The following is a 24020-nucleotide window of genomic DNA, read 5'->3' as shown; positions in this document are numbered from 1 at the left end:
ACAGCCACTTGAGGTCTTTAGATGGGCAATGAATGCTTACAATAAGGGCCAAATTCCACTTCTACTGGTATTAACTCAGCAGCAGGCAGAAAATCGCCATATGAAGCAGACAACCAGTGAACATCTTTTTGTTTGGCTACAAATGGGCCCTGAGATGGATGGGGGACCTCTTGCCAGCCAACCATGCTCTCACCCCAGCACACTCCGGAGACCACTTTCTGTCATTGTTCACTTCTGATCTGGAACCCAGGCTTCAGAAGTGGGTGTAGTACCAGCTACAACTACTGCCTCCCTGGTGGTGCTGCCACTCAACTGAGATTCCAGCATCTGTCGATGGGTAGGACATCTACCCTTGGGGTAAGCTATCCCTGCCACTTAGCAATCAAGATGCTGAGTCATGCAGGATGTGATGGGCCTTCGGAAAAAAAATAAAAACAATGGAGACTCTTACTGGCCTTTCATTCACGGGATTCCATCCTATTCCTCAAAGATAGGAAATTACAGACCAATAGTTATCCATCAGTTTCAAATGGCCAATGGTCATCCACCGGTTTCAAATCGCACAACTGATCAAAAAATATTATTATTTTAGCTAACAAATTACCATAATTATATTTGAGACCCTTTAATGATTTAAAGCTGGCATTAATGTCAAAAACTCAAATATACCCATACAGTAATTTAGCAGTGGTTTTTGACTTTCCTTCCTAGCTATAAATACTATGACCTAGATGTTGTGATTAATAGCGAATCACTAATTGTTGACCTCTAAGGAAGCTGATCATGAAGATCTAGCAATCTTTGTGTATTGACCTTCCTTTTCCTGAAGTAATTTTGAATCTTGTACCAAGTCAATATAGAACATAGAATAGTACAGCACAGTACAGGCCCTTCAGCCCACGATGTTGTGCCGATCTATTGTCCTACTAAGATCAATCTACCCTGAATACCCTACATTTTATTATCTTCCATGTACCTATCCAACAGTCATTTAAAAGTCTCTAAAGTATGTGACTCCACTACCACTGCTGGTAGCGTATTCCACATGCCCACCACTCTCTATATGAAGAACCTACCTCTGACATCTCTCCTATACCTTCCTCCAATCACCTTAAAATTATGCCCCCCACGTAATAGTCATTTCCACCCTGGGAAAAAGTCTCTGTCTATCCACTCTATCTATGTCACTCATCATGTGCTAAACCTCTATCAAGTCACCTCTCATCCTTCATTGTTCCAATGAAAAAAAACCCTATCTCCCTCAACCTTTCCTCATAAGTATTCCAAGATATCCCAGCAGGTGTGACAGCATCAAACAAAGAATGCCAGCAATTGTAGGGAAGCTGAGGTGACAAGGTTCCTGTAGGATAACAGCTACTGGGATTGCTGCATGGCAAACAGGTCATACTGCAGCTGGCTTCATCCCAGTAGCAACAGCGTAAGGCCCTTATGTGGTCCTTAATTAACCTGGTAAGGACTTTCCTGTCCATATCTTAATTCTGATGGAGGCTGGAGGAGATTTCATTAGATGTTAGGGTGGCGGCATACCAGATCCCCATTGCCATCATGCCTCTAGGTTTTCCACCTTGGGACCTGATGATTCTATCCCTTGTCTGGTTAGTCATTAAATGGTCAGGCACCATTCATAACTAGATATGGCAGGGCCACAAAACTTTGATCTGATCCTTTGGTTATCGGATCACAGTTTTGTTGGTGGCATTCTGCTTCCACTCTAAGACTTGCATATGGTTGTGTATTGTAGCTTCAGCAGGTTGATACTTCATTTTGAGGTATGCATGTTTCTGCTCCTGGCACACACTGTGACCCTCTTTAATTAAACGAGAGTTACTCGCTAGACTGATGGTAAAGAAAAAGTAAGATATATACCAGATCAAGATGTTGCAATTGTGGCAAAAACAATTCTGCTGCTGCAAATGGCCCCACACGCCTCACAACTGCTGGGATATCTTGAAATACTTTTGACTTGGTGAAAGATTCAAAATGACCCCACAATGCCTCACAGATGCTCAGCTTTTAGTTGCTAGATCTGTTTGAAATCTATCCCATTTAGCACAGCGTTGGTGCAACACAAATGATGGAATGTATCCTCAATTATGAGGACGACATGCCTTTTCTGCGAAGTCTATCTTGTGGTCATTGCTAAAAATTACCAGGGACAAATGCACTTGTGACATATAGATTGGTGACAATGAGGTCAAGCAGATTTCGCCTCGTGCAGGCTGTTTCGTTACCTGCTGCAGGACCAATCTGGAAAATAAGTCATTTAGAAATGGGACTATCATTCAGGAAGATATGTGACTTGGAAAGTTCAGGTGGCAGTGTTCCTGTACATCAAGTCAGGAGTGTGATGGAATATTTCCTACTTGCCATGATGGAAAACATCCAGGACAAAACAGACAATTTGATTGGCACCACATCCACAAATATTCACTTCCCACACCATCAACACTCAGTGGTAACAGTGTGCACTTCAGCTCCTTTGACAGCACTTTCTAAATCCACAAATAACAACTACTGAGACAGTCAAGGGCAGCAGATGCCTGGGAACATCACAACTTGCAAGTTGCCTTCCAAGCTATTCACTCTCCTGACTTGGAAACCCTTCACTGTTCCTTCACTGATGCTGGGTCAAAACCCTCCAACTCACTCCCTAATAGCATTATTGGTGTGCCTACACCAAATTGGCTACAACAGTTCAAGAAGGCATCCCACCACCACCTTGTCCAGGGCAGTTAGAAATGGGCAATAAATGCTAACCCAACCAGCAACACCCATAGCTCCTAAATGTGAAGAAAAAATTCTTCTGTTAATGTCCTCTTGGATGAGAGAGGGTGCTAGCCTGGAAGATCCTGTTAGAAGAGCCTGGGGAATTGCTCCAGTGCATTTTGTCAAAAGCATACATTGCTGCCAATGTGTACCAATAGGGGAGGAAGTGACTGAGTGCTGATCAAATGGATTGCTTCATTTTGGATGCTCTCAGGTTTTTTTTAAGTATTCATCTGTACAATAGGGGCCGTGACACATTTCACTTGGATCTTGTAAAAAAACAGGCTTAAGGGAATCAGGAGAGGAGTTCGTTGCTGCAGCATTTGCAGCCTCTGACTGTTAATGTGCACCCAAATAAAAGTATACACCTGATTGGTCCAGTTATGTTTTTGGTCATTGGAAAGCAGCCAGCCAGAGAAATGCATAGTGCTCGATTCAGTGATGCTGAATGCCATTGAATGTCAATGGTGTTGGGGTGAGGGTGGGTGGGTGCTGATTAGATTTTTTTTGTGTTGGAAGATGGTAATTATCAGGCACTTAATGTGACTCAATTGTTACTGCCACTTATCAGGACAAGGTTGAATATTGTCCAGGTCTTACTCCATGCAGACACAGACTGTCCCAGTATCCAAGGAGTTGTTAATGGCACACATCAGCAAATATTTCTTTTGACCTCATGTTGGGTGGGATGGTTACTGATGAAGCAGGTGAAGTATGCTACCCTGAGGAACTGGCTCTTACGATGCAGAGGTAGTACCCCTACCTCTGAGCCAGGAGGCCTGAGTTCAAGTCCCACTTGCTCCAGAAGTTTGTAATAATGTATCTGAACAGACTGATTAGAAGATATTTAAGCAGAAGACCCTTTGCAGTGATGTCCTGTAGCTGAGATAATTGGCCTCTAAAACCAGAGCCACCTTCCTTTGTATTAGGTATAAATCATCAAATGGAGACTTTTCATCTGATTCCCATTGACTTCAATGGGAAGGTGGTGGGTTTGGGGCAGGGTTGGGGAGGTAAAGGGCTCAGCATGGAGAGGAGTGGAATCACTGACAGCATCTCTGGCTTTCCACATTTAACAGAGCACATACTGTCTCTCAAACTTGCTGTCAGTCTCAGACAAGACAAAATCTGCTCTCATTTCATTATGGTTTGCAACACAGCAATTTAAAAGAAAATAAGGAAAACTAATAACATCAGGAGGTTGGATTTAAGAAGGCTCAAAAAGGGTGAGAAAGTGATGGAAGGGTCAATTGGAGGAATTCCAAAGAGTGAATCTATGGGTGGTTGCAGACATAGTTGCTATGACGGAACTGAAGGAGGGCTATGCACTACATTCACAGCTACAGACAGTATTGTTTGTGACTTTGGTTACTGTCATTTCAATGCTGTAAGAAGGATGAAAGCCTAATTGAAGACCTTCTAACAGAATAATAGATTCAGACATTACAATAAGCAGAAAACAAGATGTTCAAGGACTTTGGAGAGAAAAGGAATGAGTGTTTGGGAGAAGAGACACAAGAGATTGGAGTCTTAGTAATGTCGAGTTTGTGATAGAAGAGAATGTTACAGAAATCAGAAGGGGTGTGTCCACATGAAATAAATGCACTGGTGTCAATAAACCATCGTCAAGTCACCCTTTATTTACTTGTGCACAGTACACTGGCTGTGGTCAGCCAGCTCAGAGTCAGTCTCTTGAACTGAGATTTTGTCTCCCCTGTTTTTATAAACTTTTTTTTTTAAAACTCCCTACACTACTGCATAGTGCTTATATCCCCAGCACCTATGTTGTATGGGTATCAGTGCAGAACACAGTGAAAAACACCAGTTGTGTAGATAATCCCCTGATTATATTGGTCAGACAGGGTATCCTGATTGGCCTGGGTTAACAATCCCAATCAAGGATCTCATAGGTAACAAGATTTACCTAGTTCCAATCACTATACCACAAACTAATTTAATCATAAGGATGAGGTTTTAAATTCAAGGCATTGGTGGATTGAAAGACAATGCAAGTCAACAACTGCATAGCTTGATCAGAATAATCAGATGCAGATTGCTGAGCTTGGTTATGATGAAATTTACATGTCATGAAGGATGTGAAATGAGCCAAAATACCATTGGAATATCTGCAGTGATAAGGATACAAATTTGAGATTCTGTAGCAGATGGGGCTGAAGTCATAATAGAGGTTGGTAATGTGTTATGTCTTTGTGATGGAGTGGATGTAAAATTGGAAACTCCGCTCCGTTGAAGAAAATGCCTATATTGCAATAGTCTAGTCTGAAATATTAAAGGGATAACCTTAGTGATGAGGTATGGCATTTATGGTAGGGGCTGAAGACAATTATTATATTCTTCTCAAGTTTAATTGGGCAAGGCTACAGCTCATTTAAAACTGAATATTCACAAGTAGCCTTATAGCACAGCAGCAGTGAAGGGTTAGAGGGTAATTGAGAGAGGTGGTGAAAGACAGACCTGGCTGTTATCAGTCTATATCAGGAATCTGATAGCATAGTTTCAAATAATGTCACCTAAGTTCAGTGTGTAGATCAAAATGGGGACTGAACAGTACAGGTCTCCAGGGATGATGGTATGATGCTAAGGTGAAGGCTGGAAACAAAAACAATGTTGGAGAGTTTTTAGTTATAATTGTTTAGGCACAAATGGGGCCAAACAAGGTGAATTCTGTGGAACTGGCAAGAATCAAATCATATCATCTATTGTGTTAAAGAAAGCAGGAGAAGTAAAAGAGACTGAGGAAGGAATATGCACCATGATCACAGCTACAGACAGTATTGTGACTTTGGTTATTGTCATTTCAATACTGTTAGAAGGATGAAAACCTAATTAAAGACCTTCTAATAGAACAATGGGAGATACAGAAATTATAGTAGGAGAGAAACAAGATGTTCCAGGAATTTGGAGAGAAAAGAAATGAGAGTTTGCAATGATAGCAGAATGAATATTAAATTTTTCTCAAGGACAGGATTTTGAAAGTCATGAGTATAACCACTGATGTTGAATTTCAAGGTCCTGCAAACATCAACTAAGACAGACAGAAACTAACTAGATCTTCATGTCTTGTGATATGATCAGGACTCCTTGATTAATTAAAGTTTATTAATTAAACAATTAATTGATTAAACAATAGTTTACACTTAGCAAAACGGAGAGGCTGTTAAGTTGCAGCAGGACAGATCAAAATACTGAACGGAGAGAAACAAGGATTAAGTGTGCAGTAATGGGGTGAACTATGGAATAATGTTCCTCTTTTTGTTTCTGCCTATGTTGTACATGTGACTAAACTGTACATTGAGTTAATCTGCATGCAGCAGAAGCCTCAAAACTATCAATTTCTTTCAGCAAGTGAAGAAATTACAAATAAAAAAAGACTTTTCCCAGCAGGGAAATGAATTTAACACTGATTTTTGATTTGAATGCCCAGTCAGTCTACAAAGCAATTTTACCAGCAAAATTAAACAGTGTCTTTGCTTTCATCTTAAAAATATTCTGCTAGAAAGATTAAGATGCTAATATTATGTAGTCCAAGGACTGGCTTTCAGTTCTACCCCATTATACATTAATTATCATCAGGAGTATTCTATTGACAGCACAGAATAAGGGTTACACACGAAGTAACAGCAGTAGAATATTAATTGTAGCAAAATGTATGATACACTAGATGCAGTGGGATTCCTAATACACTCAAGCTGTGCCTGTCAGGAACACTTACTGCAGTATCTTGTTGCAGTGTTTATTACTGACAGAATTCACCATATCACAATCCCGATGGGATAGTTATCTAGCTGAGTAAAAGGATTAATGGCTTCTCTGATCTAATGAGGATTGGTTTCACAATTGACACTGCCACCACCCACCCTGCACTTCCCCCAAATGCCAGCTTCTGCTGCCTCCGCCAAAAGGCAGGACCAAGCAGCTGGCTGGCTTCATGCAGTGACTGGGTGACTGTTAGCCTTCCAGAGCTGTTGAGAAAGATAACAGTGCATGTCTGGGAACCACAACTTTCTGGATGAGTTCAAATTAGGCCCAATCCTGAAAATAGCTTCAGCTATTAGTCTTACGTCGTGTCTAGTTTGGGTTAGAGTTAAAATGGATTCTCACGCTATTAAAACAAGTGATTAAATTGTAGTTCATTCCTGACTATTTGTTTCTTCACTTTAAAAAAATGCTTTATTCAGATAACTGGATTATTCAGTGTAAATAGGACACAATGGAACGGTAGCACTAAAAATTTAAAAATGATTAGTTTTTTTTCTTTCGTTTGGGAAGGTTGTGGTGAAACATTATTAGATAATTTGAATTAAGCAACCTTGCACAGAGGAATGGGTTTATTCTATATGACAAGATGTTGCATTTCCATTTGTTGTAAATGAGCTAGACTTTGAAACTCAAAGTGGCAACTGCCAATTTCTGAAAAACAGTAAACATCTGGCGGGCACCTTGGGTATCTTTTAACATGGCTGACTTCATTTTCAACAGGTCTTTAAGTGAGTGCACAATACTCTGGACCAAAACAGGTGGGAAGCTTTCCGCATCAAGTGTTATGGTTGAAAATCTCTGACCGTGATTATAATGGACAAATGGGTGCAGCATGCACCTTATCTCCAAGTGTCACATCTGTTGGGCATTAAGCAGCTTGTCAAGGAGTTTGCTTTGGCATTTTTCAAAGGATCTGTGTGGGCAGAAGGATTTTTCATGCTCCTCCCCAGGCCCCGAAACATTCTTGGAGAAACTCAGCAGCTCCGTCAGCATTTCTGCAGAAAGAAGCAGGCCTAACGTTTCAAGTCCAAGATCTTCAGAACCCAGACTAAAAATCGTTAATTGTCAGCTTTGTAGAGCTGGGATTTCCCTCCAATTCTGTATCCCCAACTTTGGAATAAAAATTCATGCCATTATGCTTTTGCATTGATTCAGTCTACTACTCTCCAAAACCAAAAGCTTAAAAATAAAATGTTACATTTTCAACATGGGTTGAAATGTTAATGAATGTTCATTAGTATTGCCAACTGTAGAAATTACTACTAAATTTTTGAGTTTTGTTTGTTATAGATTTAGTGGATGTAAGCAACTGTAGCTAAGCACAGAAAGGAACTAAGTTAAAAGTGGAGAAGTATTTTTAAATGTTTTGTAATACCATTGGCATGACTGAGTAATATGGCCATGTTCTTTCTCATGAAGAAAATCTTCACCATCAGCAGTCAGACCTCTGAATTATGCAAGAATAAACTGAAAACATTCCCCCGAATAAAATTAAAACAAGTACCAAAAACCACTTCATAGAAACCTTTCTTGTTACACAGCATTCAACATTGTTGCAATACATTTTAGTTATCCTACCTGTTTATTCATATATTATGTCACAGTAATATTTTTTCTTATTTTGTTTTTAATAGTGATACGAGTATTAGTCACCAGCAAAGTGTTTTTTTCTAACAACATGGAACCTGAAACAATCCAGTATGCAGTAAAGCAGGAAAAGGTAAGCAATGTTTAAAGTATTTAGCTAACAGAATGGGCCTTCAGATATAAACTGAAAATGAAAAACATTGAAAATGCACACCAAGTCAGCCAGTGGCTCACAGACAAAGACAGGTTAATGCAACTTGTAACTATCATTTTCTCTATGAAACGATGATTGACCTTGCTATGAATTTCTAGCATTACCTTTTTTGATTTGTTTGGACTTTCAAGAATTGTCTTTCTTCTTTATCTTAGATCTTTACATTGGCTATAATCGCACACAATACCATACCATGGTGCTTCAAAATATAATTTCCATACTTATAATCCAATTATAATTTCCATAATTTAGGGCATAATTATAACTTAAAACATTTGTGCTAGTTCAAAACAATTTTCCAAAATTACCATAGCTCAATCTAAGTAGTCTTTTTAATATTCTTTGATTTTTCCATTTACAAAATAAATTTCTGCATTATCACTATGGAGAAAAGTTTACTAAAAGTTTATTTTTCCATTGTATAAAGTCACAATAGCCCTACTGGACTGTTAGGCCACTCTTTCAATAGAGAGAGAAGACTGGCTTGTGGATTAGCCTGATGGTCACCTCATCTCAAGCAAGGAGAGTGGTTGCGAAGAAATGCCCTTCATGATAACTCAGCCGGTGTGTGAATTGAACTCATGCTATTAGCATCACAAATCCGCCATCCAGACAAGTCAGCTAGCTAACCAACCTACAAGTGCCACAGTTGTAATGTCACTGGATGAATAACCCAAAGACATAAGCCAATGATTTGGGAACTGGGTCCAATTTCCACAATAGTAAATGATGAAATTTGAATTTAATAAAATCTGGAGTGGAGAGCTAGCCTAATGGCAATTGTGTAACAACTGTTGATTGTCATTAAAACCCATCTGGTTTTCTATTGTTTTAGGGAAGGAAATCTGGCATGCATGTGACTCCAGTCTCTCAGCAATGTTCATGACTCTTAACTACCTTCTGTCTAATTAGAGATGGGCAATAAATGCTGCCAGCAATGCCTGTATCCTACAAATGAATTAAAAAAAGCCTAGATTTTAAATAAAGCTTATTTGTCACAAGATCAGAGCAATATGCTTAGTTAATTAGATAAGTCTTATAAATTGATGTTGAATAATATTAAACATAATTATATTTGATAATTAACTGCAAAGATAGTTCTAATGCATGAACTGACTGCTTTACGCACACATATCTTCTCAGGAACCCAAACAATGTAAACAACTCCACAATGAATTCATATTTTCATCAATTACTCATGTAGGAAACTGCAGGTATTAAGTCAAACTGTAACTTCTCTCATCAAGATTTGGTATAATTTCAAAGTTCTGTCTTCAACAGAAGAAAGTTTTAGGCTGTTTAAGTGAAATATTTGATTCTGATAAAGCTGTCTAAAAGTGTATTTTTTTTCTAAGAAGCATTAATGTTCAAACCTTCACCAGATTTACAAAGGATTTGAAAAGACGAAAATGGTGGAATATGTCTACACAGCTTCTAGCTCTGCTGCATGTGGTGTAGAGCTCACAATCAGTACTCAGTACCTCATAACAGGTAAGATAAGTACTTAGTGGGATTATTTTCATTGTTTGAATGCCTTTGTTTATATTACAGTTAAAACAGGAAAATTTCCAGTGATAAAAGCAAAATTCTGTATTTGTTGATGATTTGAAGTAAAAATGAAAAGTGCTAGAGAAACTCAGCAGCTCTGGCAGCATCTTGAGAGACAAAAAAGCAGAGTTTCTTTGGAACTGAGGAATAAAAGTAACGTTGGACCTGTAACATTAATGCTGTTTCTCTTTCCATGGATTCTGCAAGATCTGCTGAGCTTTTCTAATTTTTCTGCTCTTAATTCAGATCTCCTGTGATGTAACTAAAGTGAATGATTTATCTGGATGGGGGATGGGATGGAGGAGAGTGGAGAAGGCTGAGGAGTTGTAGAATCATACCAGATTTGAAAAGTTAACACTGAGTTTCTCTCTCCATTGCTGCTGCCAGATCAGCAGAGTTTCTCCAGCATGTTCTGTGTTTGTTTCAGATTTCCAGTATTTGCAACATTTTGGCTTTTCATGAGCTAGACTTTAGTCCTGAGAGCACAACAACATTGTATTCCCAACTTTGCACATCTAATGTAGCTCCAAGAGAAGCTGGTTGCAATTTATGCTCATACACTTATTAAGTAACAATATATGGACACTTTTTTTTCCTGCTTTAGGACAACTTGATATTCAAGGAAATGTTCATATTGGGATTTGTAATTTGATTGTTCCATGGGATGATTTAACTTCATTGCAAAAACGGAATCTGAAATGGAACAAATATGAAACAGGCTGCTCTTGTCAAGTAAGTCAAATTTTTGGGATATTTTTCCACCTCCTTTCTTCTGATTTTCCCCCAACACCTATATGGCACTAATTGTTGCAATGGAGCAGTGGAACTTGTAATGCTTCAGTACAGTGCAGTACTCCTTCATTTGAACAGAAACAGTGAATAAGTACTATAGAAGTTAATACAAGGCAAATAATCCTGTCCTCACTTGAAATGTGCGCTTTCAACCAGGATTACTAATAGCAATCAGGGACAGAAACCCTGGCTGATTTGACCCCTCGCTGGTAAATGCCAATCACTGTACTCAACACCCTAGCCCTCTAGTGCTTCAAGTGATTATCTGAAACTTTTGTTAAACACTGTAGTGGTTCCTGCCTCTCCCTTTCAGGCAGTGAGCTCCAGATACGCACCACCCTCTTGGTGGGAAAAAAAATCCTTCTTAAATACTCCTTAAGGATCCTGCCTCTTACCTCAAATCTCTGTCCCTGAGTAATTGGTCCCTTTAGTAAGGTGAAAGGTTTATTCCTATTGACCCTATCTCTGTCTCCCATTGTCTTGTAGACTTAAAACAGGTGCCCTCAGCCTTCTCTGCTCCAAGAAAAACAAGGTTAGCCTATGAAGTCTAGTTTCACAACCTAAAGGCTCCAGCCCAGCCAATGTCCTGGTGAATCTTCTCTACACTCTGTTCCGAGTAATCACATCCTTCTCATAGTGTGACAACCTGAACTGCAACAGTCCTCCAGCTGTGGCCTAACTAATGCCCTCTACAATTTCATCATAACCTCCCAATTCTAGTATTCCTTGGACTAGTACAATGTTTGTGCGATGTCAGCTATCTCTAATAGCCTTTGTGCTCTTAACAGCATGTTGGAATTTATGATTCTGATCAACTTTTAGCCTTTGTATTGAAGTTGTTCATATAAATTAGTTTAATGCATCAGGCCCATAGGTCTGTGTAATAGCAACTGGTTCCTGAATTCTTTATTAGCTGATATACAGGCGATAATTACCAAAATAATTCATAAACCCAAAGTGAACAGAAGTTTGGACTCTCCAGAGTTAAATCAGAATTAACTCAACCTTACTCTATAAGGTCCACAAGTATTACATGTCTATATTATCTATAATCTGAACTGATGTTTGTAAAACACTTTCACAACAGCATTTTTACGTTTCTGTTCATCAGATTGTCAGCTGCCACAGCCTACCATGCCCTTCTCCAGCAAAAAACCAGTGCATTTGGACTGACCTGGCAACCGAGAAGACCCCAGCTGGATCTCAGGCAAAGTACAGTGTCTGCATGAAGCGAGATGATGGTTTCTGTCACTGGTACGGAGAAGGATCAGCCAGTGCGAATGAGAATATCTATTATGGTGAACCCTGAATCTCCCTTCACCCTGTAAACCTTGTGTTTCTCCATCAGCTGCAAGTGGTGCAGCAGTATCAAAGATCTCTAGGTTCTTCTGTTTATACAAACATTTTGTCGGTTTACTGCATTCTTGTATGCTATGTGAAACATAGCACTTCCTTCATTCACTCTTAACTTAATGAATGAAAAAATTATGGCCCTTCATTAGATTCTACTGCAATGATAGATTTTATCACATGAGGCAAACAAACATAAACAGCACCACACTTCTTGTAAAACATATATCGGCTCTGTATTTGACCGGTGAATTATCAAAACCTTTGAGTCGATCCAGAAAGAAAACGTAACTTGGTAATTAGGAATGATGCTGGACTAATTATCTTTTGAGACTTTTGGAAATCAAGGTTAAAAATCCAATATGCAACAATATAATTGTGCCAATGGTGATGAGATTACAATAAAAATTTGTTTTCTTTTAAGGCTGTGCTACATATGAAAATATATTAACCTGTGGTTGACAGCACAAAGAACACACCAGCTGCCTTTATGTGTGATAGACCAAGACAAATGAACATGATGAGTGGTAACAATCAAAAAAGGCTGTTTCTTCCTCCCTTTGTCCCATGAAATGTTCCTTTTTTGAAAAAAAACATCCTTTTGAGGGACAGAGTCCTACTAAAAGGTAATTATGTTTGTTTTCAAAAGTTTAGTACCAAATAAAATGAATTAACACAAGACCTGATTAACAATCTTTGCCCCATTGCCCATGGTGAACTATAATCTGCGCTGGCGCTACAAAGGATAAAGTGGGGCTACAGCCAAATGTTAGACACATGAGCACAATGCATGCATGCCAGATCTTAAGTTATCTCAGATATATGTTATGTAAAAAAAGTTGTGTTTTATCATTCACATACTGTAGCAAGACCAGTAACTTCATGCATTAGTTGGCCTGTCAAAAAACTGGCTCTAACCACTTTTTAAAAAGATAATATTTAGAAACTATGTATACCTGAAAAATTCTGGGAACAATTACAAGGATAAAACATCAAAATTATTGGGAACCATGAGGATGAGCCTTCACACTTGGAAACTAGAATGTAAATACCATAAATTTCTCATTGAGAATTTTTGATTGCTTTAACTTTCTAGATGCAAAGGGGAACAGGGAAAATTTGTTTTTTTTAATTAGAATATTCAATATAATTATTTGACTAATACTTGTTTCAATGTTTCTTCAAATTCAGTAAAAAAAAAGCACAAAGCTGAAATTGGCAATATATTCAAATTTAAGATCAATTCCTTTGCAGTTCCTCCTTTGTTTTCAGTCAAAGCACACAAATTTGACAATGTACTCATTTGCAAATACACTGCTTTAAAATATAGATACAAAAATGATTCTCATTTGATACTTGTTGTGCATTGTAAAAATTATACCATGTTGTCAAGTATCTAACAAAAAGCTTTCGTATTCATTTTAATAAATGTGATGTGAGATTTCTGTAATATTTCTGAGACTTCAGTCATGCTTTAATTTGGAAGGATGTACGTGTGTGTGTAAACTCATTGCCAAACATAAACTATAAATTCATGCAAGTCTGGTAAGAATCACTCCACTTCATTAAGCTCACTAAACAGAAGCACAAGCTGTTAAGCTAAGGCTCAGAGCTCCTGAATCTATCCACAGATAATTCTAGGATTTAACGAGCTATAACTATCCATTCTGGATGTGAGTTTGCTCGCTGAGCTGGAAGATTTGTTCTCAGACGTTTCGTCACTTTTTTTTATTTGAAAAAATATACTTTATTCATAAGATGTACAAAAAATAAAACATTTATACACCTACCCGGTCATGCAAGCCGCTCCGGGTTACCCAGGGGGTACGTACACCAACTAAAGGAAAAAAAACAAACAAAGAAGAAAAAAAAAACAAAGCAAAGAAAATACCCTGGCAGTCGTCACCCCACACAGTCCCATTTGGCCCCCTGACCAGTTGGGGAAGGCGCCAGCTGGGCCCAGTTACCAGATAGGGCCCTTTTTTCTATTCTGGACGAGGGGTTTCACGCTGTGGTCTTTCTCCCCACCGCGCCTTGGCGGCGGCTGCCCCAAGCTTTAGCGCGTCCCTCAGCACGTAGTCCTGGACATTGGAGTGCGCCAGTCTGCAACACTCGGTCGGGGTCAGTTCTTTCAGCTGGCAGACCAGCAAGTTGCGGGCAGACCAAAGAGCATCTTTCACCACATTGATGGTCCTCCAGGCGCAGTTGATGTTGGTCTCGGTGTGCGCCCTGGGAAACAGCCCGTAGAGCACGGAGTCCCGCGTCATGGAGCTGCTAGGGACGAACCTCGACAAATACCACTGCATCCCCCTCCAGACCTCCTGCGCATAGGCACACTCCAGAAGGAAGTGATCGACATTCTCGTTCCCCCCTGCAGCCACCTCGAGGGCAGCGTGCGGTGGTGCAGAGATTCCGGGCATGCATAAAGGATCTCACTGGCAGAGCCCCTCTCACTGCCAGCCAAGCAATGTCCTTGTGCTTGTTTGAAAGTTCTGGCGATGAGGCATTCTGCCAAACGACTTTGGCAGTCTGCGTGGGGAACCACACGACGGGATCCACCCTTTCCTTTTCCCCAAGGGCCTTGAGGATGCTACGTGCTGACCACTGCCTGACGGCCTTGTGGTCAAAGGTGTTTCATTTCAAAAATTTCTCCACGAAGGACAGGTGGTACGGGACGGTCCAACTACTTGGAGCATTCCGCGGCAATGAGGCCAGGGTCATCCTTCGCAACACCGGGGACAGGTAGAACCTCAGTAAGTAGTGACACTTGGTGTTTGCGTACTGAGGATCTATGCACGGCTTGATGCAGCCACACACAAAGGTAGCCATCAGGGCGAGGGTGGCGTTCGGTATGGCCTTTCCCCCATTTTCCAGGTCTTTGTACATGGTGTCCCTGCGGACCCAGTCCATCCTCGACCCCCAAATGAAGTGGAAGATGGCCCGGGTGACCGCAGCGGCGCAGGTCCAGGGAATAGGCCAGGCCTGCTCCACATACAACAGTACCAAGAGCCCCTCGCACCTGACAGCCAGGTTCTTACACGCGATGGAGGGGGACCGGAGCGTCCACCTGCCCAGCTTCTGCTTCAATTTGGTGATACGCTCCTCCCAAGTCTTAGTGCATGCCCCAGCTCCACCAAACCAAACACCCAGCACCTTCAGGTAGTCTGTCCTGACGGTGAAAGGGATGAAGGAGCGGTCGTCCCAGTTCCCGAAGAACATGACCTCGCTCTTACCCCTATTGACTTTGGCACCCGAGGCCAGTTCAAACTAGCCACAGATGTCCAACAGCCTAAACACCGACCGACGATCGGTGCAGAAATCGGCGACATTGTCCATGTACAGGGAGGTCTTGACCTGAAGGCCTCCGCTGCCGGGGATAGTCACGCCCTTCAGGCTCACATCCTTCCTGATGGATGCGGCAAAGGGCTCCACACAGCACACGAACAAGGCAGGAGAGAGCGGGCAGCCCTGCCTGACTCTAGATCTGATGGGAAAACTGTCCGATTCCCACCCGTTGATCGAGACTGCACTAACGATGTTGGTGTAGAGCAGCCAGATCCAATTGTGGATGCCCTCCCCGAGCCCCAATTTGGAGAGGACGTTTCTCATGTAAGCATGGGAGACCCTGTCGAAGGCCTTCTCCTGGTCCAGGCTGACGAGGCAGGTGTCCACCCGCCTGTCCTGTACGTAGGCGATCGTATTCCTGATGAGCGCGAGGCTCTCAGCGATCTTCCTGCCCGGCACAGCACAGGATTGGTCAGGGTGAATCACCGACTCCAGGACAGACCTGACCCGGTTGGCTATGACCTTGGCCAGGATTTTGTAGTCCATGTTCAATCGTGAAATGGGACGCCAATTCTTAATTTCTTCCCTCTCCCCCTTCCGCTTGTAAATGACGGTGATGATGCCCTTCCTTATGGACTTGCACATTTCCCCTGCCCGAAGCGCACTATCGTACACCTCCAGCAGGTCCTGGCCGACCAGGTCCCACAGAGCAGAATACAGCTCGACCGGTAAGCCGTCGCTCCCGGGAGTCCTATTCCTCTCCAAGGACTTGAGGGCTCTGGTCAGCTCGTCCAGGGATATCGGCCGGTCCAGCCACTCCCTCGTGCCGTCATCTAAGACCTCCATGATAGACGACAGGAATGGCTCGGAGGCCGTGCTGTCTGTGGGCTTCGTGTCGTACAGTCCGGCATAGAAGGATCTGCTGATCCTCAAACTGTCGGGCCGAGATGACGTCACCGAGCCGTCGTCCTCCTTCAGCCGGCTAAGCACAGAGCTCTCTTTGTGCACCTTCTCAAAGAAGAAACGCGAGCACGTCTCGTCCTGCTCCACAGAGCGGACCCTGGACCGGAAGATTATCCTGGAGGCCTCCGCGGCGAAGAGCGAGGCTTGCTGGCCCCTCACCTCACGGAGGTCCTCCGTGACATCGACCCCCACCAACTGCAGAAGGAGCAGGTTCTGCACCCTTTTCTGGAGTTGCGACAGCTTTCCCCACCTCTCTCTCGCCTTCCGAACACCCTTGAGGACAAAGAACCTCTTGATGTTCTCCTTCACCGTCTCCCACCAGTCGCCCGGAGACTCAAAGAGTGGTTTCACGGTTCTCCAACCAGCATACTCCCTCTTAAGCTCCTCGACGTTCTCTGGCGTCAACAGAGTCGTGCTGAGCTTCCACGCCCCTTGCCGGCCGGCTGGTCGTCCTGTAAGTGACAGTCGGCCAGCAGGAGGCAGTGGTCAGAGAGGAACACTGGCTCGACGCAGGTGGACCTGACTGAGAACGCCTGTGGCACAAACAGGAAGTCTATCCTTGAGTGAATAGATCCGTCTGGCCGCGACCAGGTGTACCTCCGTTGCACTCGGTCTGCAGGGGTGCTGAAGACGTTGAGCAGCTTGGCGTCCTTCACCGTGCCCATCAGGAATCTGGACGTGACATCCAGTTGACTCCCCCCACCCGCTGTCCCCACGCCGGATCTTCCATCTGCATCAATAATACAGTTGAAGTCTCCGCCTAGGATGACCGGCCTGGACGTGGCCAGCAGGGGTGGAAGCTGCTGCAGGACGGCCAATCGTTCACTCCGTACTGCTGGGGCGTACACGTTGATCAGCCTCAGTGGAGTGTTCCTGTAGGTGACGTCAGCCACTAGGAGGCGCCCCTCCACCACCTCCTGAACTTGACAGATGGTGAAGTTGCGCCCCCGCAGCAGAATAGCCAGGCCCGAGGACCGACAGTCGTTACCCCCCGACCAGATCGAAGGGCCACAGGTCCAGGCGCCGGACTATTTCCCTTACCTGCTGAGGTGCGGTATCCCGCACTCCTGCAGAAACAGGAGGTCCGCCCTGACGGTGGTCAGGTAGGCCAACGTGGACACACATCTTGCGGTGGACTTGATACTACGCACATAAATGCTCACAACTCGTATCCCATTGTGGGCAGTGACCGCAGTACCCTCCCCAAGTCCAAGGTCCAGCCCCTCTATCTGTCCCTTCATGCCCATTGCTCGGGCTAACTGCTGGACGCTCTCCGGGCTCAGGAAACCGTCCATGCTGCCTTCTGGGTGGCATCCCCCCATTGGGGGTACGGAGGCAGGAGAGTCCGGCTCTGGGGCAGGCTGGAGACGCGCTGTTTCCTCCTTCCCGCCTGGAGGTTCCGGGGGCCCTCCAGTGCCCCAAGTGGCACGTGACTGGATGTCGGTGGGAGCCTCAGGACGCCTCCCATCACCTGGAAGAGTGGTGCTGCTTTCCTTCTCCCTTGGGATCTTTAACTTCTGCTTCGGGCGGGCCCTCTCCGAATCCCCCTCGTCAAAGGAGCTCTTATAGCCCCCCTGTAGCTGCCTCTTCCCGCCTGATGGTTGCGGTTCCTGGGCCCGCCGACGCACCTTCCTCCTCGCTTTCTGGACCGTCGTCCACTCCCCTGGGTCGCCTGTCGCCGCCTCCATCGACTCCGGGTTGTCGGGGGGGTGCGGAGCCTGCAGGGGCGCTTTGCTGGCCTCGGGCCCATCCTGCGGGGCTGGGCCCTCCTGCACGGCCTGGCCCTCCTGCACGTTAGTGGGGTCCTTGCAGGGCCCTGGTGCCTTCCTCCCCTCCAGATGGGCTGGCCCCGCATTGCCCCTGCCGGCGACCTGGGCGTAGGTGGTCCCCCGCAGCGGGCATGCCCTATAGAGATGGCCCACTTCCCCGCAAAGGTTGCAGCTTTTCTCTTGTGGGCAATCCTTTGCAAGGTGTCCCTCCTCCCTGCAGCTCCTGCAGATGGTGGCTTTGCAGTCGGCCGCCACGTGACCTGACCTACCACAGGCATGGCAGACTTTACGTTGCCCTGCGTAGGTCAGGTAGCCCTTGCTCCCGCCGATCGCGAAGCTGGACGGTGGGTGTACAATGTTCCCGTCCGAGCCCATCCTCAGCATCACCTTGACCTGTCTCTTGCCGGTCCAGATGCCAAAGGGGTCCATGATGTCAGTTAGGTCCCCTTCCACCTTCACGTACCTTCCAAGGAAGGTCAGGACATCAACTGCTGGCACATGTGGGTTGTACATGTGTACAGTCACCATATGGCTCCTCTGCGCCGGCATCACAAACAGCGGGACAGCGGTCAATACAGAGAGGGGGCCCTCACCTCCTTTCTCCTTGAAAACCTCCAGGAAGCGCTCGCAAAGCTTGGCACTCCTGAAGGTCACATCGTAAAAACCTCCTGCGGGGAATTCCTGCAGGCAGTAAATGTCCGCAGCAGCGAACCCGCAACAGTCCAAAAGGACCCTCTTCACGAAGAAGGTGCGGTCCACAGGTGCACCTTCATCCACCTTCTTAATGGAAACGCGGATGGTGTTCCGGACTCCCTGACCTGGGGCACGAGCACTTGCCGCAGCCATCGTTGCTAGTTGGCTGCTCCCCTGAACCAGCGTTAGGCCAAAACCAGCATTAAGATCCACTGGTTGCAAGGGTGCACAGCCAACCCGACGTCTTCATTTCACCTCCAACACATCACTCTCCTCCTCTCGGTCCACAAGAGAGTGGGTCTTTATTTTGTTCCAGATGTAAGCTGGTTCACTGAGCTTGAAGGTTTGTTCCCAGACGTTTCGTCACCATTCTAGGTAACATCATCAGTGAGCCTCCGACAAAGTGCTGGTGTTATGTCCCGCTTTCTATTTATCTGGTTAGGTTTCCTTGGGTTGGTGATGTCATTTCCCGCGTTGGTGATGTCATTTCCTGTTCTTTTTCTCAGGGGATGGTAGATTGGCTCCAAATCAATGTGTTTGTTGATGGAGTTCCGGTTGGAATGCCATGCTTCTAGGAATTCTCGTGCGTGTCTCTGTTTGGCTTGTCCTAGGATGGATGTGTTGTCCCAATCAAAGTGGTGTCCTTCCTTATCTGTATGTAAGGATACGAGTGATAGTGGGTCATGTCGTTTTGTGGCTAGTTGATGTTCATGTATCCTGGTGGCTAGCTTTCTGCCAGTTTGTCCAATGTAGTGTTTGTCACAGTTCTTGCAAGGTATTTTGCAGATGGCGTTTGTTTTATTTGTTGTCTGTATAGGGTCTTTTAAGTTCACTAGCTGCTGTTTTAGTGTGTTGGTGGGTTTGTGGGCTACCCTGATGCCAAGGGGTCCGAGTAGTCTGGCAGTCATTTCGGAAATGTCTTTGATGTAGGGGAGAGTGGTTGTGGTTTCTGAGCACGTTTTGTCTGTTTGTGTTTGTTGCTGAGGGATCGGTGGACTGTGTTCATAGGGTACCCATTCTTTTTGAATACGCTGTATAAGTGATTTTCCTCTGCTCTGCGTAGTTCCTTTGTGCTGCAGTGTGTGGTGGCTCGTTGGAATAATGTTCTAATGCAGCTTTGTTTGCGGGTGTTGGGATGGTTGCTCCTGTAGTTCAGTATTTGGTACGTATGTGTTGTTTTCCTGTAGACGCTGGTTCGAAGTTCCCCATTGGCTGTTCGCTCTACTGTGACATCTAGGAATGGCAGCTTGTTGTTGTTTTCCTCCTCTTTTGTGAATGTTATGCCAGTAAAGGGTATTATTGATGGTCTTGAAGGTTTCCTCTAATTTGTTTTGTTTAGTGATGACAAAGGTGTCATCCACATAGCGGACCAAAAGTTTGGGTTGGATGATTGGCAGAGCTGTTTGTTCGAGTCTCTGCATTACTGCCTCTGCTAAGAACCCTGATATCGGAGATCCCATGGGTGTACCGTTGGTTTGTCTGTAGGTTTTGTTATTGAAAGTGAAGTGGGTGGTGAGGCATAGGTCCACTAGCTTGTTGATGTTGTCCTTGCTGATGAGGTTGGTGGTGTCTGGTGTATGTGTCGTCTGTTTTTCTAATAGTGTCATCAGTGTTTCTTTGGCCAGGTTGATGTGATGGATGTGAACAGGGCTGTTACATCAAAGGAGACCATTATTTCATCCTCTTCTATCTTGGTGTCTTTGATGGTGTTCAGGAATTCTTGGGTGGAGCGAATGGAGTGGTGGGAGTCTTCTACTAGGTGTTTTAGTCTTTGGTGTAGTTCCTTGGCTAATCTGTGTTCCAGGTAGTGACACTATGGGTCTGAGGGGGGCTCCTGGTTTGTGAATTTTTGGTAGTCCGTAGAAGCGTAGTGTGTTGGATCCATCGGGTTTCATTTTTTGGAAGTCTCTCTTGTTTAATTCTCCAGATTTTTGAAGTTGTTTGAGTAACTTCATCAAGCTAGTGGACCTATGCCTCACCACCCACTTCGCTTTCAATAACAAAACCTACAGACAAACCAACGGTACACCCATGGGATCTCTGATATCAGGGTTCTTAGCAGAGGCAGTAATGCAGAGACTCGAACAAACAGCTCTGCCAATCATCCAACCCAAACTTTGGGTCCGCTATGTGGACGACACCTTTGTCATCACTAAACAAAACAAATTAGAGGAAACCTTCAAGACCATCAATAATACCCTTTACTGGCATAACATTCACAAAAGAGGAGGAAAACAACAACAAACTGCCATTCCTAGATGTCACAGTAGAGCGAACAGCCAATGGGGAACTTCAAACCAGCGTCTACAGGAAAACAACACATACGGACCAAATACTGAACTACAGGAGCAACCATCCCAACACCCACAAACGAAGCTGCATTAGAACATTATTCCAACGAGCCACCATACACTGCAGCACAGAGGAACTACGCAGAGCAGAGAAAAATCACTTATACAGCGTATTCAAAAAGAATGGGTACCCTATGAACACAGTCCGCCGATTCCTCAGCAATAAACCCAAACAAACAGACAAAACGGGCTCAGAAACCATAACCACTCTCCCCTACATCAAAGACATTTCCGAAATGACTGCCAGACTACTCGGACCCCTTGGCATCAGGGTAGCCCACAAACCCACCAACACGTTAAAACAGCAGCTAATGAACTTAAAAGACCCTATACAGACAACAAATAAAACAAACGTCATCTACAAAATACCTTGCAAGAACTGTGACAAACACTACATTGGACAAACTGGCAGAAAGCTAGCCACCAGGATACATGAACATCAACTAGCCACAAAACGACATGACCCACTATCACTCGTATCCTTACATACAGATAAGGAAGGACACCACTTTGATTGGGACAACACATCCATCCTAGGACAAGCCAAACAGAGACACGCACGAGAATTCCTAGAAGCATGGCATTCCAACCGGAATTCCATCAACAAACACATTGATTTGGAGCCAATCTACCATCCCCTGAGAAAAAGAACAGGGAATGACATCACCAACGTAGGAAATGACATCACCAACCCAAGGAAACCTAACCAGATAAATAGAAAGCGGGACATAACACCAGCGCTTCGTCGGAGGCTCACTGATGATGTTACCTAGAATGGTGACGAAACATCTGAAAAAGAACCTTCCAGCTCAGCGAGCAAACTCACATCCAGAACCTCAACCTGAGCTACAAATCTTCTCAAAACTCGCTAATAAATATCCATCCTACCAGTGGAGAGACTTGGAAGTTTTCATGTTTGTCCAGCTCATCCCATCTCATTCAATAGGGCTCAATCAAGCAACACTTCTAGCTACTCCACATCTTCTACAGTTTTGAAGAATGAGACATGAACTCATTGAAACCTGCAAAATACTTAAAGGGATAGACAAGGTAGATGTAGGCATGATATTACCCCTTGTTGGGGATGGCTCAAAAATAAGAGGGATGTCGTTTAGGACTGAGATGAGGATAATTCTTTTAGTGTAGTGGATCTTGGAATTCTTTACCCTAGATGGCTCTGGAAGTCCAGACTTTGAATATACTCAAATTAGGGGCTGATAAACAATGATTATCAATGGTGTAAAGGGTTATGGGGGATAGTGGGCAGAAAAGGATTGAAGTGCTTGATGAACCATGATTATATTAAACTGTGGAACAAGCTCAATGGGCTGATTGGCCCATTCTATTTCTATGTTCCTATGTTCAATCATTAATATTCTGATATTGTGGCTGGCCTGGCTTTGGTTCAAGTTACCAGGTTTTCAGTATCAAGTTGTTCTTCACAAAGTTTATCCCTTGCCCTGAATCGTCAGTAGTTGGTTCTTACATAATGGCAAGTGTTGGTGTTCAGCTTTTACAAGGTTTAGTGGCCCAGCAAGCAGCACAATTTAGCACAGAATGTGTCATAATGATTTTTCCTTTACAGAACTCCATCCAGCTGCTGTTATTCCAAGTCTCAGCATTTCTTCATGAGACATATGATAGGCTTCTGCCTTCAATATGATAAACCAGCACATACAAAATCATGAGGGGTATAGACAGGGTGGATAGCAAAAAGCTTTTTCCCAGAGTGGGGGACTCAATTACTAGGGGTCATGAGTTCAAAGTGAGAGGAGGAAAGTTTAAGGGAGATATGCGTGGAAAGTTCTTTATACGGAGGGTGGTGGGTTCCTGGAACGCGTTGCCAGCGTCTTTTAAGATATATTTGGACAGGTACATGGATGGGCAGGGAGCAAACGCACACAGACTGTTAGAAAATAGATGACTGGTTAGACAGAGGATCTTGATCGACACAGGCTTGGAGAGCCGAAGGGCCTGTTCCTGTGCTGTAGGTTTCTTTGTTTCTTGTTTCTTTGTTTGTTATATCAGACAAGTTGTGGTGTGACATGCATGTCACCTTCATGTTATAAAATCATACGGCAGGTAACTCTAGCTTGTGGTTTTGTGGGCTCATAAATCAAATCTAATGTGCCAATATCCAAAAGTGTAGGTTTACATGTATACACCATAAATATAGCAAACTGAAATACAGCATGAGTTATTTCATTTATCAAAGTATCAAAAAGACAATTCTTCATAAACTTACAGCAATGGGACATTCAAGTGGCATAATTATAAAAATTTGATTGTGTGCACAACTCATATTGCCTTGAATATGTCTTGAATTGATTTGTATGAATTTTAATGAGATAACAAGGCTGTTGAAGGCCATATTTGAAGTCCTACATTTCGATTATAAAAGAACAAAATGAAATAGTTTTACAAATGTAAGCTACAATTTCTGAGGAGATGGTCCTATCTCTTACTAATCCTTCATGTTGTGGTAATTATTAGTTGTTATAAAACAGCTTGTTGAACCCTCTACATTTGCTGCACCTGAATACTGAAGCCAGTGTATTTTTAGTTTCAGAATCTTATCATTGTCTTTCCCACATAACAAAGAAGAACAGACCAGACTGACACTTACCATTTCCTTATGATTTGGATAAAAGACCTGTTCAATCAGTGGAAACTTCTCTGGGCCCATGCTTTTGTAAATGCTTACCAACTGAGCAAACTGAAACAGAACAGAGCCACCTTATTGTCAGTAAAGTCTGTGTGCCAATAGCACTTTTATGGATTTTGCCTCTGACATTTTATGCTTTTATTCCTAAGAAAATCGCAGAAGATGCAGAACATTTTAGAGAATAAACAGCTCTGACAATTTGTAGTTGTTGTATTTTAGAAGTACTGGTTCAAATA

General features: G+C 43.6%; 2 protein-coding genes across 2 annotated transcripts in view; one reads left to right on the top strand and one right to left on the bottom strand.

Moving 5' to 3' along the window:
- The window catches only part of LOC125460200 (metalloproteinase inhibitor 3-like), a 29259-nt gene extending 15688 nt beyond the window's left edge, over nt 1-13571 (top strand). The window contains exons 2-5 of the mRNA XM_048547348.2: nt 8202-8287; nt 9751-9859; nt 10521-10648; nt 11820-13571. Of these exons, the coding sequence (XP_048403305.1) occupies nt 8202-8287; nt 9751-9859; nt 10521-10648; nt 11820-12017 (521 nt within the window). The 3' untranslated portion in view covers nt 12018-13571. The remainder of the gene's footprint in view (nt 1-8201; nt 8288-9750; nt 9860-10520; nt 10649-11819) is intronic.
- The window catches only part of syn2b (synapsin IIb), a 363486-nt gene that overhangs the window by 102716 nt on the left and 236750 nt on the right, over nt 1-24020 (bottom strand). The window contains exon 5 of the mRNA XM_048547347.2: nt 23746-23835. Coding sequence (XP_048403304.1) covers nt 23746-23835 — 90 coding nt within the window. The remainder of the gene's footprint in view (nt 1-23745; nt 23836-24020) is intronic.

Source organism: Stegostoma tigrinum, chromosome 11, assembly GCF_030684315.1.
Source record: "Stegostoma tigrinum isolate sSteTig4 chromosome 11, sSteTig4.hap1, whole genome shotgun sequence".
In the NCBI taxonomy this organism is placed as follows: Eukaryota; Metazoa; Chordata; class Chondrichthyes; order Orectolobiformes; family Stegostomatidae; genus Stegostoma; species Stegostoma tigrinum.
Note: the sequence above shows the minus strand (reverse complement) of the source record. Positions and strands in the feature narration are given on the sequence as shown.